Source organism: Chenopodium quinoa, unplaced genomic scaffold (assembly GCF_001683475.1).
Source record: "Chenopodium quinoa cultivar QQ74 unplaced genomic scaffold, ASM168347v1, whole genome shotgun sequence".
NCBI lineage: Eukaryota > Viridiplantae > Streptophyta > Magnoliopsida > Caryophyllales > Amaranthaceae > Chenopodium > Chenopodium quinoa.
In genome coordinates, this window is record NW_018743331.1 from 2,922,364 (window position 1) to 2,937,156 (window position 14,793).

Below are 14,793 nucleotides of genomic sequence, written 5' to 3' on the forward strand. Positions count from 1 at the left end.
AAATTAGCAAACATTTTCATTAAATCTGCATCACTCTTTAGTTCAACATGCTTCATTTTATAAACATACTTAATCAAAAGTGGGATTTTGGGGTGTTTCTATATTCAATTCCTTTGCTCTTTCCCAATATTCAACAATTAGGTATATCATGTTAGCCTTATCAATATCATCAACTGTAATGGTAACATCTTTACCCTTATACTGTAATTGCAACACAATTTTATCATCCATTCTGCAACAATTACACAAACAAACCAACAATCACAGAAACAACCCAACAAACACAGCACATATAAGAATCTGACCCTAGAATGCAAAAAAACAGAGTATAAAACGCTAGAATACGAAAAAGAACACATACCTAGCTCGATTCAAAGTAAATATTGCCGACTTCTCCAGAAATTGATGAAAGCTTCGATCTTTGATGCCCAATGTGAGAATTTACGAGCGAACTCAACAAAATTCCGCAACAATTCTTCACGAAAAATCCCCCAAAATTTAACCAAATACCCCATAAATTTACCCAAATTGTAGAATAATACTCCTGTACTCACTTTCTACTACGTAAAATCAAAGCTCGCAATTTTCTACTCTTGATTTTCTTCGCAATTTTAGTCTCAGATCATCAACTGAGTTTGTGAAAATGGTGATGGAAGTTTTAACAAACCCTTAAATCCTTTAAGTCTGATTAGACACAACTGGTTGGGGAGGGAAATAAATAGGGGTATTTTTGTCTTTTCGTGATCAGTTAGATTAAAATAGCTAAACCATGGTCAATACATTAATCTATTACTTAACTCATGTCACCATTAGTTTAGTTTAATAAATTGTTGATTACCATTGATAAAATCTTATTTCACCCTTTACCAAAGAGGGGGAAAAAAAATTGTTGTATAAAGTTTTATTATCGATCTCATTTTAGCCAAACGATTTGGATCGGATGCAGAATCGCAGAGTAAGCAGGATCGTTGTAGGATCGCACAAGATCAGCTAGGATCGTAAAGGATCGGGTGGGATCGGACGATCCTGTTTTTCACTTAATTATTATTGGATTGTACAAGATCAGTCAGGATCGAACAGAATCGTGCAGGATCGGTCAGAATCGAGTAGGATCGGTCAGGATCGTACAATCTTACTTTTTACTTATTAAAATGAGCCTAAAGCAATTAAACTTTTCTCTAAGCTAAGAAAATTACTATCCAACTACTAAAACTATAAATTTTACCATTTTTATGGCTTAAAAAATGTTATCTAATTATGTAGCAACCCTTTTATTACTTTTTTTTTTATCAATTTTGTAGAATCTTACGATTCTATGATCCGATTTTACCGATTCGATCCTACTCCTCTCACCGATCCAAAGTAGGATCCCGATCCTGATAACCTTGGTGTCACGTCATATAGGCGACAAATAGATATAATTGTGACACATATGATGCTAAGTAAGCGAATTTTAGATAGATTTTTTAAGATAAAAATTTTGTATAGAGTTTTATTATTGATATACTTCTAATATTTCATATACACAAAATTAATCATAACTTTTAATAAATATCCTATGACTTGGTTCTATTTCCTTCATAAAATTCGTTTTAAAAAATTCTTTACAATAAGATCCATTTATAGTATATTTAATTTATTTAAAAAAATAATGAAAATCAGTAAAAATAATTTTAGTTTGGTAAAAATACTTTTAGTTCAGTAAAAATAATTTAAAGTCAATAAAAATAATTTCAAGTCAATAATAACATAGATATCTATTGAAAAATTAAACTACAAATTTTACCAATCATCTGGGCATCGCCCGGGCACAAAACTAGTATTTATATATAAAAGGGATTTTTTTTCCCGAGTTTTTAGAGCGCCACGTAGGATTTTAATTTTAAAAAAATTATTAGAGCGCCACTTAGGATTAATATTTTTAAAACACTACAGTTGGATTATGCCACATAAGATTAGTTTTTTTAAACCGCTACGTAGGATTATAATAATAAAAAAAAAAGCGCCATGTAGGATTAATAATTTTAAAACGCTATAATAGGATTATGCCACGTAAGATTAATTTTAGAGCATCACATAGGAAAATGTTATATTTTAGTCAATGAAAAAAAAGTATTGCAATTTATTTTAGATCAAAAAATTTATATTAATTATAAAAATAAAACAGCGCGTTTTTGGTGTGACTGGTCATATCATGTGGCTGGTTGAGACACACCCAAACACTGACCGAGTACGTAACCCTTGATCGTCCAAGTAACCCCTAATCGATTGAGTAACCCTTGACCAACCATGTAACTCCTGACTAAGTAATCCTAACCACATGGTGTGACAAGCCACATATGAAACTTTGTGAAATAAAATATTAAGTTTTTACATTACGAATTTTATCTAAATATGAGAAACAAAGTTAGTAATTCATTTTATAATAAAAAATTAACGTAGTAAGAAAGCGAATATCACAAAGTTTATTAGATAAATATATAGTTAGTAAAATATTTTATTTGAAAAAATACAAACAAACCGTGCATCGCACGAGTTTCATCTAGTATAAAACTATTTGTGGGATAGGTTAATGAATATATAATCTTTCTGATTTTCTCTTCTTAAAAATCTTTGTAATTTGTTTTGAGTTTAACTATAGTTTTACGTAAATAATAATGTAAAGGAAGATTAACAACTACGAGTACTACAACCTTTGTTGTTTTAGTTGTTTAATTTTTACTTGGATTTTTTGGAAATAACTACCGACTATTTTTACCAATATATTTTTTTTTTGGATTTTTAGCACAATTTCCAAAAACACCCTCAACTCTCATGTTTAATTGCGTTTTTTTTCAACACGTTAAAATTGGGTTAGGGAAAAATATTTAGTAGTCGATTCAACATGTATCAATTATAATTTGTTGTTCTTCTTTAGGGTTTATTTCAAATTTAGGGAATTTTTCAAATTGATATAATTTTCTAAATTAAGCATCATTTACAAAGATTAACTCTATATTAAGGAAATATATACGCTCAATTTAGAATTATAAATCATAATTTAGAAAAAACGATTAAATTTAAGAAAACCCCCAAAATATGTATATGAACCCTAATTCTTCATTACAATCATTAAGAATTATATAAACAATCAAATCAATTTTGATATATACTAATTGAAGATATATATAATACATGAAATTGATGTAAATTAGTCCCAATTTCGTAAATTAATCACTAAATAACAAACTCTTAATTTCATTTAACAACTCTAAAGGAAGAACGCCATCACATAATTAGCCCAATTTCATAAATTAAGTACCTAATTTTGTGTGTACATATAATTTGGATTTGCAATTAAGAAATCAGACGTCATATAGGAGGTTTGGACAAGTGAAAACACTTAGGGGCCGTTTGGTTGGGGGTATTCAACAAAGGGAATGGGAATCGACGGGAATCATTCCCTTTGTTGTTGTTTGTTAGGCCACTTTTCCAATCCCCTTTACCCTCTCCATTCCCCCAAATCCCTCCAAGTTGATTCCCCACCCCCCTAGGTATTTCCATTCCCATTCCTGAGCCACCACCTCACCACCATAGCACCTCCCTCTTACCTATCCTCACCACCGGAAAATCAGCCACCGCACCACCGCCGCCCCTCGCCGCACCTCCCCCGCCCCTCGCCGCCCTTCCCCTCGCCCCGCAAATATGTCCCCTCCCCCGTAAAACTTCCTCCAACCCTCGCAAAACCCTTAAAGCACTTCTCCCTCCCCGTAAAACCGTCAGCCGCCTTTCCCACCACCCTCGGAACCCTAGCGCCTAGGGTTTCGAGGGTGGTGGGAGAGGCGACTGACGGTTTTACAGGGAGAGAAAGGAGTTTTTAAGGTTTACGGGGCAGGGGAAGTTATACGAGGGAGGGGAGGGGTCGCGAAGGTCGAGGGTGGTGCTGCGAACGGCGGCGAATGGTGGGGGAGGTGCGACGAGGGTGGTGCTGCGAACGGCGACTGGGTGGTGGCTAAAAAAGGTGGGTTTTGAAAGAAATGGGTGGTTGTGTGGTGGTGGGACTAGTGGTTTTATTTCTCATTGTTTTTCAAAACAAACAACATACAAATTTAAGGGTTTTCCATTCCATTCTCTTTCTTTCCCTTTGTTCATTGCATTCCGATTACCCCGTGCAAACCAAACGACCCCTTAATGATTTTGGAAATAGTAGATAGTAAAATTCAAAATCTTCCGTTTGGTCTCCAACAAAGTGACATTTATAACGAATTAATATTTATACAAAGAATAAATTTGTAAATTTGTTGGTTGAGATAGAAACTGCAGAGTAAGGCCCTGTTCACTTCACCTTATTTTTGCTTAACTTAAATTATTTTTACTGAACTGAAATTAATTTTACTGAACTAAAATTATTTTGCTGAACTGAAATTATTTTTACTGATTTTATGTTATATTTCTTCTTTAAAGTTACTGATTTTTACTGAGCTGAAATTAGTTTTACTAAATATTTTTTTTTTAAGGTGAGGTGAACATGGCATAATATTTTAAGTACGTATATAATCAAATTTAATTTATATTTGATTTAATCTATTAATTTGATTGTTGGCTAGTAGATATTTTGTCATGATTTAGGTACCAATTTTAGGCCAAAAATATAAACCACTTTTTTAACTAACTTGAATATGTTATAACTTATAACAATGTTGTTGTATAACACTATAACCTACACAAGCAAATATACAACGAAAAATTATGGCGTAATAGATCACAAGGCTAAAATTAAAAATATAAAAAAAATAAAATTGCAAAGGATATATATATGCAAATTTAAAATAACAATATGACTACATTAACTTCGGTAAAAACAAAGTTTATAAACCGTATTAAACTATAATAGTACTACTACTAAGTCATATACTGCTAATATCACCTAAAGAGAACCACCAGTACATATTTAAATATAAAATATGTGATTACCTCATTTATAGAAAAAAAAAAAAACTAAACTACTGTAATGCTAATTACGTACTAAACTATTTTCTTAAGCACTAGGAGGAGATGCAGCACCACTAGAGCAAGCTTGGTTGTAGATGCTCTTGACTAAAGGACTCGGGTCGTTTTCGAGTAACGAACAACATTCATCACTCAAGGAACCTTGTTGATGATTGATAAGATAATCTCCTACTTCATTCTTGCAATCAATGCCAGTAGGCAATGGAGGCAACGGCGGCAAATCAGCCAATGGTGGCAATGACCTCTTCCATCCAGGGAACAAGTGGCGGTGGTGAGGTGGCTTAAGGTGAGGGTGAGGGTGAGGGTGAGGGTGTGGGTGAGGGTGTAGGCGCGGGTGTAGGAACACCTCCGGTTGCACTTCTTGGGCAAAGGTTCCTCCTATGAAAAGAGCTAGTAAACCAATTAATATAATTGTCTTCATTGTTTTTGTAGTGTTTTTGTTTAGGTTTTTTTTGCTTCTCAATAAAGGTTATGAACGTTAATTTGTGTAATTTTGATGCTGAGGTATAAGGCCAATAAGGGGGTTTATATAAAGTATTTTGAGGATTGGTTGCATAAACTTGGACTCTCTAGGAATTGATATTATTAGGCAATGATTTTACGAGGATAGATTCTTAAGAGTTAGTATTTTACTTCTAAATCTAACAACTACGAGTAACGTACTGCTACCTTTGTTGTTTTAGTTGTATAATTTTACTTTTGATATTATTCATCCACTTTACAAGTTTACATTAACCCTCATTTATAGGTCATATTTTGTACACGTGGTATAGAAAATGGACGAGAGAAGAAAATTGAATTCAAATTGAAATTAAAACCAATTGAAATTGGAATCATTGATGTTCCCATGAAGCTTGGATAAATAGTAATCCTAAAAAATGCTTCACGAATTTTTATTTAATTTTCTAAGTTTGTTTCTTATTAAAGTTATCCCTCACCCTCCGAAAATAAACCTTGATAAAATCATTATACCTAAATTAAGATTCAAAAATAAATTTACAAATTGTCATCGATTATACCTTGTTAAACACAACCAGCTATATGGTACATGACCTCATATCATTTTTTTTCTTTCTTAATATCCAACTGAATCGATTAACTACTATTATACCTTGTTAAATACAACCAGCTATAAAGTTCACGCTGAAATTGACTGACACAAGACGTATGGTAACCACAATACTACTACAGTCGTTTTTACTTTTTAGTTTCCTTTCGAACCAATAATCAAGTAAGCTTACATACAATCACAGTGAAAATAGAACTTGCACTTGATAATTTCCAGCAAAGAAACTCAAATTTAATATTCAGTCTTTTGGCTGTCCAACTCAACTGGCTTTGGATTCGGATCTGTCGTTGAAGATTCGGATTCTACATTCACCTGTAAAGTTCAAAGTAATGATATTAGTTGACTTTTAATTTATTTTTTTTAAAAAAAGAATTTATCCCTAATGAAGTTGATTTTACATCAATTGCATTGTTGATTTGTTGTCAATAAAAAAGGTGTCACGCGAGACTAGGTGAGATTTATGTCATGCTTAAACTTGTAATAATAATCTTTTTGTAAAAAATCTAGAAAATTCCTTTGAGGTCTAATAGGATATTACGGATTACTAATATACAAATTTTTAAAAAATATATATATTAAAAAAAAAAAAAAAAAAAAAGATAAGATAACAAGATAAGATGGTTACACTGCAGTTTTAATCAAATTCTACTTCAAATCAAATTTGCTTCGCTCTTGTATAAAATAAAATATATAAATAGTTACATGAATAATAATTATTATATAATTAAATCAACGAACAAAGATGAATATAAATTTCTCGAAGCTCTATGAATGGCCTATTTCGGATGTCGAATTCTTAAAGAAAGTAGCTCAAAGAGAAGAGAGAAGTCGCGACAACGAAGAAAATCATTACTCTAAATTTTCCATACCATCACTACCATCACCATCACAATTGTTGTTGTTGAAATTGCAATATGCTTCTAGGCAAAGGTATCTAAGAAGCTACACTTTCACCAAAGAAAACAAGAATACAAAGAGCAAAAGCAAGAACAAGAGGTGGTTAAAGGTTGATAATGTGAAGAATAAATGGAATAAGTGTTTATTACGAATAATTAATGATAAACCATTCCTTAAAAAGAATGGTAATAAGGGATGTTTATGTGGGTTAGATACAATTTTATGCGTGAATTTTTAAGCTTTGATCTTGATAGTTTAATCATTGTTCAATTTTCTTTTTTTATAGTTTATATATCGAGAGTGTATTTTTCAATTGCATCAAAATTAATAAAGATTTTATGTGAAACTATCATAAAAGGAATAACTCGTATATCAATTTACATTATACTATTTTTTTACGACATAAAGAGAATAATAACTCGCACGTAACCAAGGTTGTTAGGATCGGGATCCTAGCTTGGATCGATGAGGGGGGGTGGGATCGAATCGATAGAATCGGATCGTAGAATCGTAAGATCCTACTTAATAACGAATAATATTATATATTATGTTATAAATTGACTTTAAAACATTTCTTCTAAGGGGTTTCAATGCTAAAAGACATTGGTTTGCTTAAGAAAGGTCGATCTTCATTTAGCTTTGTCTGTATGGTAGTTAGAAGATTAATAACACAAGTTTAAATTAATAAATTATGTACAAATTTGTCAAGAATGAGACCTTAACTATGACAATTGCAAGTTGTCAATTGATAAATCATATTAATGTCTCGGATTCACTAATTTATTAGCGATAATTATTGAATACATTAAATTTAGGTGCATATAACCTAATGAGTAATATAAAATATGTCAAAATAAATCAAAGTCTTATATTATAGTAAAATGTTGGATCGAATCGTAGCATCGTGTTGAGATCCTGCCACTCATAATTAATATCGAAGTAGGATCGTAAGAGCCTACAAACTTTAAGATCCTACCAAAGATCCGGATCGATCACACAATTTTGGATCGTAGAATCGTAGGATCGTAAGATCCAGATCGGGATTTTAACAACTATGCACGTAACATCAGTGATACTTAGGTATTCAGTCCCAACCCTAAAGATTTTTAATAAATTTTACGGACTTCTAATATGAATCCAAGTCGCAATATACTATTCTTCTTAGATAAGATGGCCCAGACTATCCACGGCTCCATCGGTACTGTTCTCGCTGAATTCAATTTGAATTATTGTAGTTTCTAAAACAGGCAGCCCACAACGGCCACAACATATTGCTTAGAATAGAGTTTGATGGGCCATAATCCGTTGATTCGAAATTTTATTATTGTTTGACAGTAATCGATCAATAACATAATATTAAAATAGATCCTAAAAATGACACGCGTCACTTTTTGGTACTGTTTTTTTTCCTTCAATACTAATTTTTTTTTGTTTTTTTTAATTACTTCCTAAAAAAAAAATTCAATTCTTTATACAATTGTAATTCACTTTCTTAAAAAAAATATTCACCAAATCATATAATTGTGATTCACTTCCTAAAAAAATAAATCATATTTTCCATATTTTTATTGTATAAAATATTATTCTATATCTTTTACTTTTTTTTGGTGTTCTACCTGGTTCACCGTTTGGTCTAATCCGAATTTGAGGCTCAATTCTGGGTATAAATTAAGATTCAAACTTTTTCAATTGCATTTAAAAATATGAGGATTATTTTTTGGTAGATTTTGAATTAACATTATAATTCGTTATAAAATTTTGTACTGTCTTTTTCCCGTGGCACGGGACTTAATCTAGTTTTAACTATGCTTATGGTAACTTTAACCCTTAAAGGGTAACTTTTAATTTGTCGTTGGTTTAAATTTTATTTTAATGTGTAATTTTTTTTTTTAGATTCATGTTACATGCTATAAAGGCTACTATGATTAATCTAATACATTATAAGTATTTTTTAAGATAAAAATTTATTACTCCCTCCGTTTCGTATTAATCGCAACACTTTTCATTTATATCCGTTTCATATTAATTACAACGCTTCTGTATTTGGAAAGGACCCACCATTATTCCATAATTTCTCTCTCCCACTAACCCCACTTTTACAAATATTTTATTATTTCTCTTTCACACTAACCCCACTTATACTACTTTTTTTTTTTATATATAATTTTTCTCTCTTATCAACAATACTTTATATTATAAAAAATCCTCTTTTAGACCCCACCCTATAAATTTTCTTAAAAATTGTGAACATCCTAGTGTTGCAATTAATACGAAACGGAAGGAGTATTTGAAAAATAATAACTTTTGTAGTATAAAGGGTAACTTTAAATACTTTTAACATAACTTTAACCCGTCTTACAATAAATTAACGCACACCCGCCGTTTTGGAGAATTTGTGTTTCTGTTCAGCCTTTTTTTCCTATTGGCTAGGGGCTACTCTCTTTATTTTTAGGACAATTTCAAATTTGGTACCACTAAAAGTCATGCACCTCAATTTTGCTACCTCTTAAAAAAAAAATTTATTATACTACCACTCAAATCAGTGTTGTCAAAATTCAGTACCATTTGACTGAGGCTGTTAAGTTTGCCGTTTGGTGGGCCCCACGTCAGTTAACTAACACCCTTTCAGTTCTTCTCTCTCCTACCTGAACTCTTCATTGCCTTCATTGAATACTCACAACCATCTCCATTAAAGGCTGAGTTAATTTAAAAAAAATAAAATTTTACGAACAATTATCTCTCCTCTGTCACCATCACCATCTCCATCTCTCATCTCTACTTTTCTGCAAATTGGAGGTGAAAATTGAGTGCGTGGAAGGCAGTAACTGGAACAACGAAGCAGAGGAAGACAAAGCCCTGCGAGAAAGCGTCATCTCCATTGTTGTAAGTTGAAGATTCGCCTGACAACGACGCATTAGAAGGTACGTAACCCTATCTATTTATAGTGGTCCAACAATGGTGCTAATTTTGCAATAATTCTTTGTAGTTGGGGTATTTTAGGAAGAATATGCAGTAAACCCTAGATTAGTGAGCTTTGATTATTTTAAGCAATGTGGTTTGACTAATTAAAAATTGATGCTTTCACAGTCATGTGGTAGGGTATTCGCCTTTTTTTGTTAATGACTTGCATTGATTTAGTTACAGTTTATAATAAAATAGGGCTTGATGTATTTGTTTATTGCTCTTTAATTGTAGATAAAAACAAATGGCTGTTGTTGATAATGAGGTTGACATTAAGCTAAGAATATTTGGGGGTTTTCTGATTAAGAACCGTAAGGGAGGAGGGCAGTACCAAGTGTATGAAGGTGGGTTCACATATTGGAAAAGGAATGTGTCTCTCAATTACTTTTCAGTAGGATACTTAAGGTATTTATGTGTTGAAGGGATTAGGGACATGGGGTGGGATGTACCTACCCTATATGTTGTGTGGTTCAAAGAGAAGGGTAAGTCTTGGATGACTGGTAAAAGAAAGATAGAAACTGATGAGGATGTGGCAGGGTTATTAGAAACCAAGCACAGGGATGGGTATTTAGAGTTGTATTGTACAGTTTCTGATGACCCCACCCCTAGGCAGAACCCACAAAGCATTGAAAGTGCCCATGTGTCTGCCCAAAGTGTTACTGGATCCAACCCAACCCAAGCACATCAATCTGAAACACAACAATGTTGTACCCCACCTCAAAAACAAAAGTCTGTCCAAACTATTCCTGGATCCAACCCAACCCAAACACAGCCATCCCAAACACAGAAAAGCCCTATCTTGCTTGAAAAACAGAATAAAACACAAAAAGCTACTGAACATGTGCTGAGAAGAAGCCCTAGACTTGTTACAGTTCCTGAAACAGAACCTGTTGAGAACAAAGTGAGGAGAAGCCCTAGGTTTTGTAGATCTATTGATAAGGGGAAGGGTAAGGTTTCAGTAGAAAGTGGTGATACTGGTGTGAGTCTGCATAAGGGTAGAGGGAAGAGAATTAAGAAAGAAAAAGCAAAGAGAGCTCTGAAATTGGATGAAGAGGAGGAATCAGGTGGGTCATCAAGCTTAGATGCAACTGATATAGACATTGATTGGGAGCCTTGGGAAGAAGAGGCAAACAGTGATGATGATGATGAGTGCCATAGGCAAACTGGAGAAGGCATCCTAACTGCAGTGCACAAAAGCTTGGAGGTTGTGACACATAAGGGTGAAACTTCAGAGGGTCTTGGTGTTGAAAGGGAGGGGAAATTGAAACAACTGAGCAAGGACATTGCTTGGAAGGAAGTGGATGTGCATGATGAAAGCTCTGATTCAGATGAGCTTAGAAGTTTGCATGGGTCAGATGAGGAAGAGGATGAAAGTCCATGGTTTCATGAGGAGACTGATTTCAAAAAACCAGTTGTACTAGTGAATAAGTTGCAGTTCAAAAACAGCACCATTCTAAGGAAAGCATTGAGGACACATGCTATAGAGAACAGATATGAGTATTACTATCTGCACAATGGTGGTAAGAGGATAACCACATTCTATAAGAGAAGGTGTTTGTGTGAGTGGAACTATAAAAGAAGCAAAATCACAGGGGAATGTAACTGCAGTTCAAAGGTTAGAAAGTGCAAGTTTAAGGTGGCTGCTAGAAGAATGTACAACAGTCAAGCATGGCATATCATTGATTTCAGACCAAAGCATATGTGTATGAGGAGTAAAAAGAATTCAATGGTGAATGCTGAGTATCTAGCTGAGAAGTATGTTGAGGAATGGAGGCACAACTCTAGTTGGGATTTAAAAAGTTTTAGAGCAAGGGTGCTGAGTGACTTGGGCATTATAGTAGGCTATTCCAGAGCTTGGCTTGCTAGAGCTAGGGCAAAGCTGATGATTTATGGGTCAGCTACAGAGCAATATGCCAGGGTTTTTGATTATGGCAAAGCTGTTATCAAGTATAGTCCTGGCACTGGGGTCTGCAAAGTTGTAGATGGGGAAGTAAGCAGCCCTCAACCACCACTCTTTATGAGGATGTACATATGTCTTCAACCATTGAGAAGTGGTATGATAAAAGGGTGCAGGCCTCTGATTGGTATATATGGATGTCATCTAAAGGGAGCCTACCCAGGACAAATACTGGTGGCTGTTGGAAAGGATGGGAACAACAACATATATCCACTGGCCTGGGCTACAGTTGAAGTTGAGAACAAGGACACTTGGTGCTGGTTTTTGGAGTGTTTAAAAAAGGATCTTGGTGATGTGTGTGAAGGTGGAGGTTGGACATTTATGTCTGACAGACAGAAGGTGAGCTACCCTAATTATACTACTAATTACAGGAACTACTTTGTTTTGACAAGCTATGCATTAATGTCTTGATTGTGGATACAGGGTCTCCTTGAAGCCTTGGAGGTGCAAGTCCCATTTGCTGAGAAGAGGTTCTGTGTAAGGCATATCTGGGCCAACTTCAAGCTTCAATTCAGTGGCTCAACCTTCAAACAGTTGTTCTGGGATGCTGCTAGGGCTACAACATTGGTGAGTCAGTCAACTTTACTCCTATGTTTGATTAGTTTGTTCAATTTGTTTGAAGATGCATCAACTGTGATTAGTTGCTTTAATTTGATTGCTCTCTTAAATTGAGATGTTGGATGTTTCTTAAATAGTTATGATGTATTTTGTATGATGTGGTAGGCTGACTTTAAGGTGGCAATGGAATCAATTAAATTTCTGTCTGAGGATGCATTTGTTTTTCTTGATGACATTCCTGCTAAGTATTGGTCTAGGCATGCATTCTCTTCTTATTGCAAATCAAATATGTTGTTGAACAATGTATGTGAGACCTTCAATGCTGTTATAAGAGAAGCAAGGGACAAGCCAATACTCACTCAGATGGAGTGGCTGAGAAGGTATATGATGAAGAGGCACAATGAGAAATGGGAGGCTGGCAAGATAATGGAAGGTAAGGTGACACCCTATGTCACTAAGCTTTTTGAGAGGATTGAGAGGGCTGCAAGGCACTGCATAGTGCATGATTCAAGGGGAGACTCCTATGAGGTTGAGCTAAATGGGGATACAGTGCTAGTTGACATAGGTAACAAGACTTGCACATGTTACCATTGGCAATTAACTGGTATTCCATGTATACATGGGTTTGCATGCATTTTGGATAAGAAGGTGGACCCAGAAGACTTTGTGGATGAGTATTACACCAAGCAGAAATATATGCATGCTTATGAGGAAGCTGTTAAGCCCATGCCTGGACCTAAGCATTGGGAGAAGCATCATTTTACAGAGCCCTTACCTCCAGCAATCAGAGTAATGCCTGGGAGGCCAAAGTCAAAGAAAAGAAAACTGGAGAGAGGTGAGGGAGCACCTCAAAGCAGTAGCAGCCAACCAAACCCCAATAAAAGACAGAAGAGGTGTGGCAACTGTGGCCAGTTTGGTCATTATGCCAAGACTTGTAAAAATGCACCAGTGCAAGTTCCAGCACCTCCACCAGAGGCCACCAAAGCATGCAAGCCTCTTTTGCAGAATGATTGGGTCAAGGAGCAAAGAAGGAGGAAGGAGGCAAGGGCTGCTTGGAAGGTGTGTAATTTCTCCTACACAAACTGTAGATTGTGTTCTTATTTTTCTATTTTTTTTAAAACAGGCTGGTGGAACTCCTGGACCAAGGAGCATAGCTAACAAGAAATTCCCTCAAGAGACACCCCAACAACATGTTCCCTGTACCCAAGCCTCCCAGGCATCAACAACTACAACTGCAGCACAGAAGCCAACAACTCAGGGGAGAAGGAAAGGGAAGAAGAAGAATTAGGCTTTACTTCTGTTTGAGAACCTAGTCATGTACCCTGCAACTATGCTACTACTGTTTTTAAGTGAACTATCTTTTGGCACAGTTTGTCTGTAACAACTAAGAACAAGTTATTACTTGGCATTATGCACTTTGGTGTTGTCCAGTATATTAATGATTTTGGTCTACTTATATGTTAATTGTCATTGCACTGCAAATATTTACAAGTTGCATTGAATCTTGGTCATTTTTTTAGCCAACACAATTAAACTTCCACCATTTTATTCAAAATACTTCAAAGTCTTACATTTGCAATTTGTACTCACAAAACTACTTCTCCTAAGTACAGAAGCAATAACAGTACCCTAATCTCATTTCATTACAATTAACACACCAACAATCACAAATACACAACACATTACACTTGCTATCACACAAAGCATTCCTCCAACACCACTGTTCTGCCCTTCCTTGTTGTATTTCTTCATCTCAGAACTTAGAGCTTTGCACTTCACTATCAGGTTGTCATTTTCAGTTAGCAAACACCTTCTTTGGCCACTTAAGTCTTCAAGTTCTCTTTGCAGTGAGTTCATCTCCCCCTTCATCAACTTTTTATCCAGTAGAAGTTGATTGATGACATCCCTTTGCCACTCAGTGCCTTCTTCCTCATCCACCCACTCAAAGCACTTACAACCCCTACTTTCTGTTTTAGGATCATAGAATTTGCAGGCTTTGAACTTTCTTCCAGGGTTCTCTCTTGTCCATGAAGTCAGCCTAGCCATAGGAATCCCACAGTCACACTTCCTCTGTTTGGAGGGAGAAGACCTAATGAACGACATTGCAGCCTGTAATTCAACCAGAATTATCAACAATTTTATTCGTACAATCATTGTTTAACAAATATCAAAATCAATTTCACCTACTCATTTCCCAGCTTAAAACCCCCAATTTCAATTAGGTTATGAACCCTAACTCGATTGAATGAAATTAAGTACTAAATTAACACAATTGAAAAAGAATTATTGTATTATGCTTCATTCCAATTAAAATCACCCATTAACCAGCAATAATTTCAACGAAAAACACCTATTTCGTCTC

At 34.7% G+C, this 14,793-nt stretch overlaps 1 protein-coding gene across 1 annotated transcript; it reads right to left on the minus strand.

Annotated features, from left to right (window-relative positions):
• Window positions 1-14,066: 14,066 nt before the first annotated feature.
• LOC110737536 lies at window positions 14,067-14,585 on the minus strand. The gene has a single exon (XM_021917881.1). It carries the CDS (start codon window positions 14,583-14,585, stop codon window positions 14,067-14,069), a length of 519 nt encoding a protein of 172 aa, XP_021773573.1.
• Between the last annotated feature and the right edge of the window lie 208 nt (window positions 14,586-14,793).

Excerpts from the sequence above, each read along its gene's own strand:
- LOC110737536 (XM_021917881.1), bottom strand. The coding sequence starts at position 14,585 with ATGATTGTACGAATAAAATTGTTGATAATTCTGGTTGAATTACAGGCT.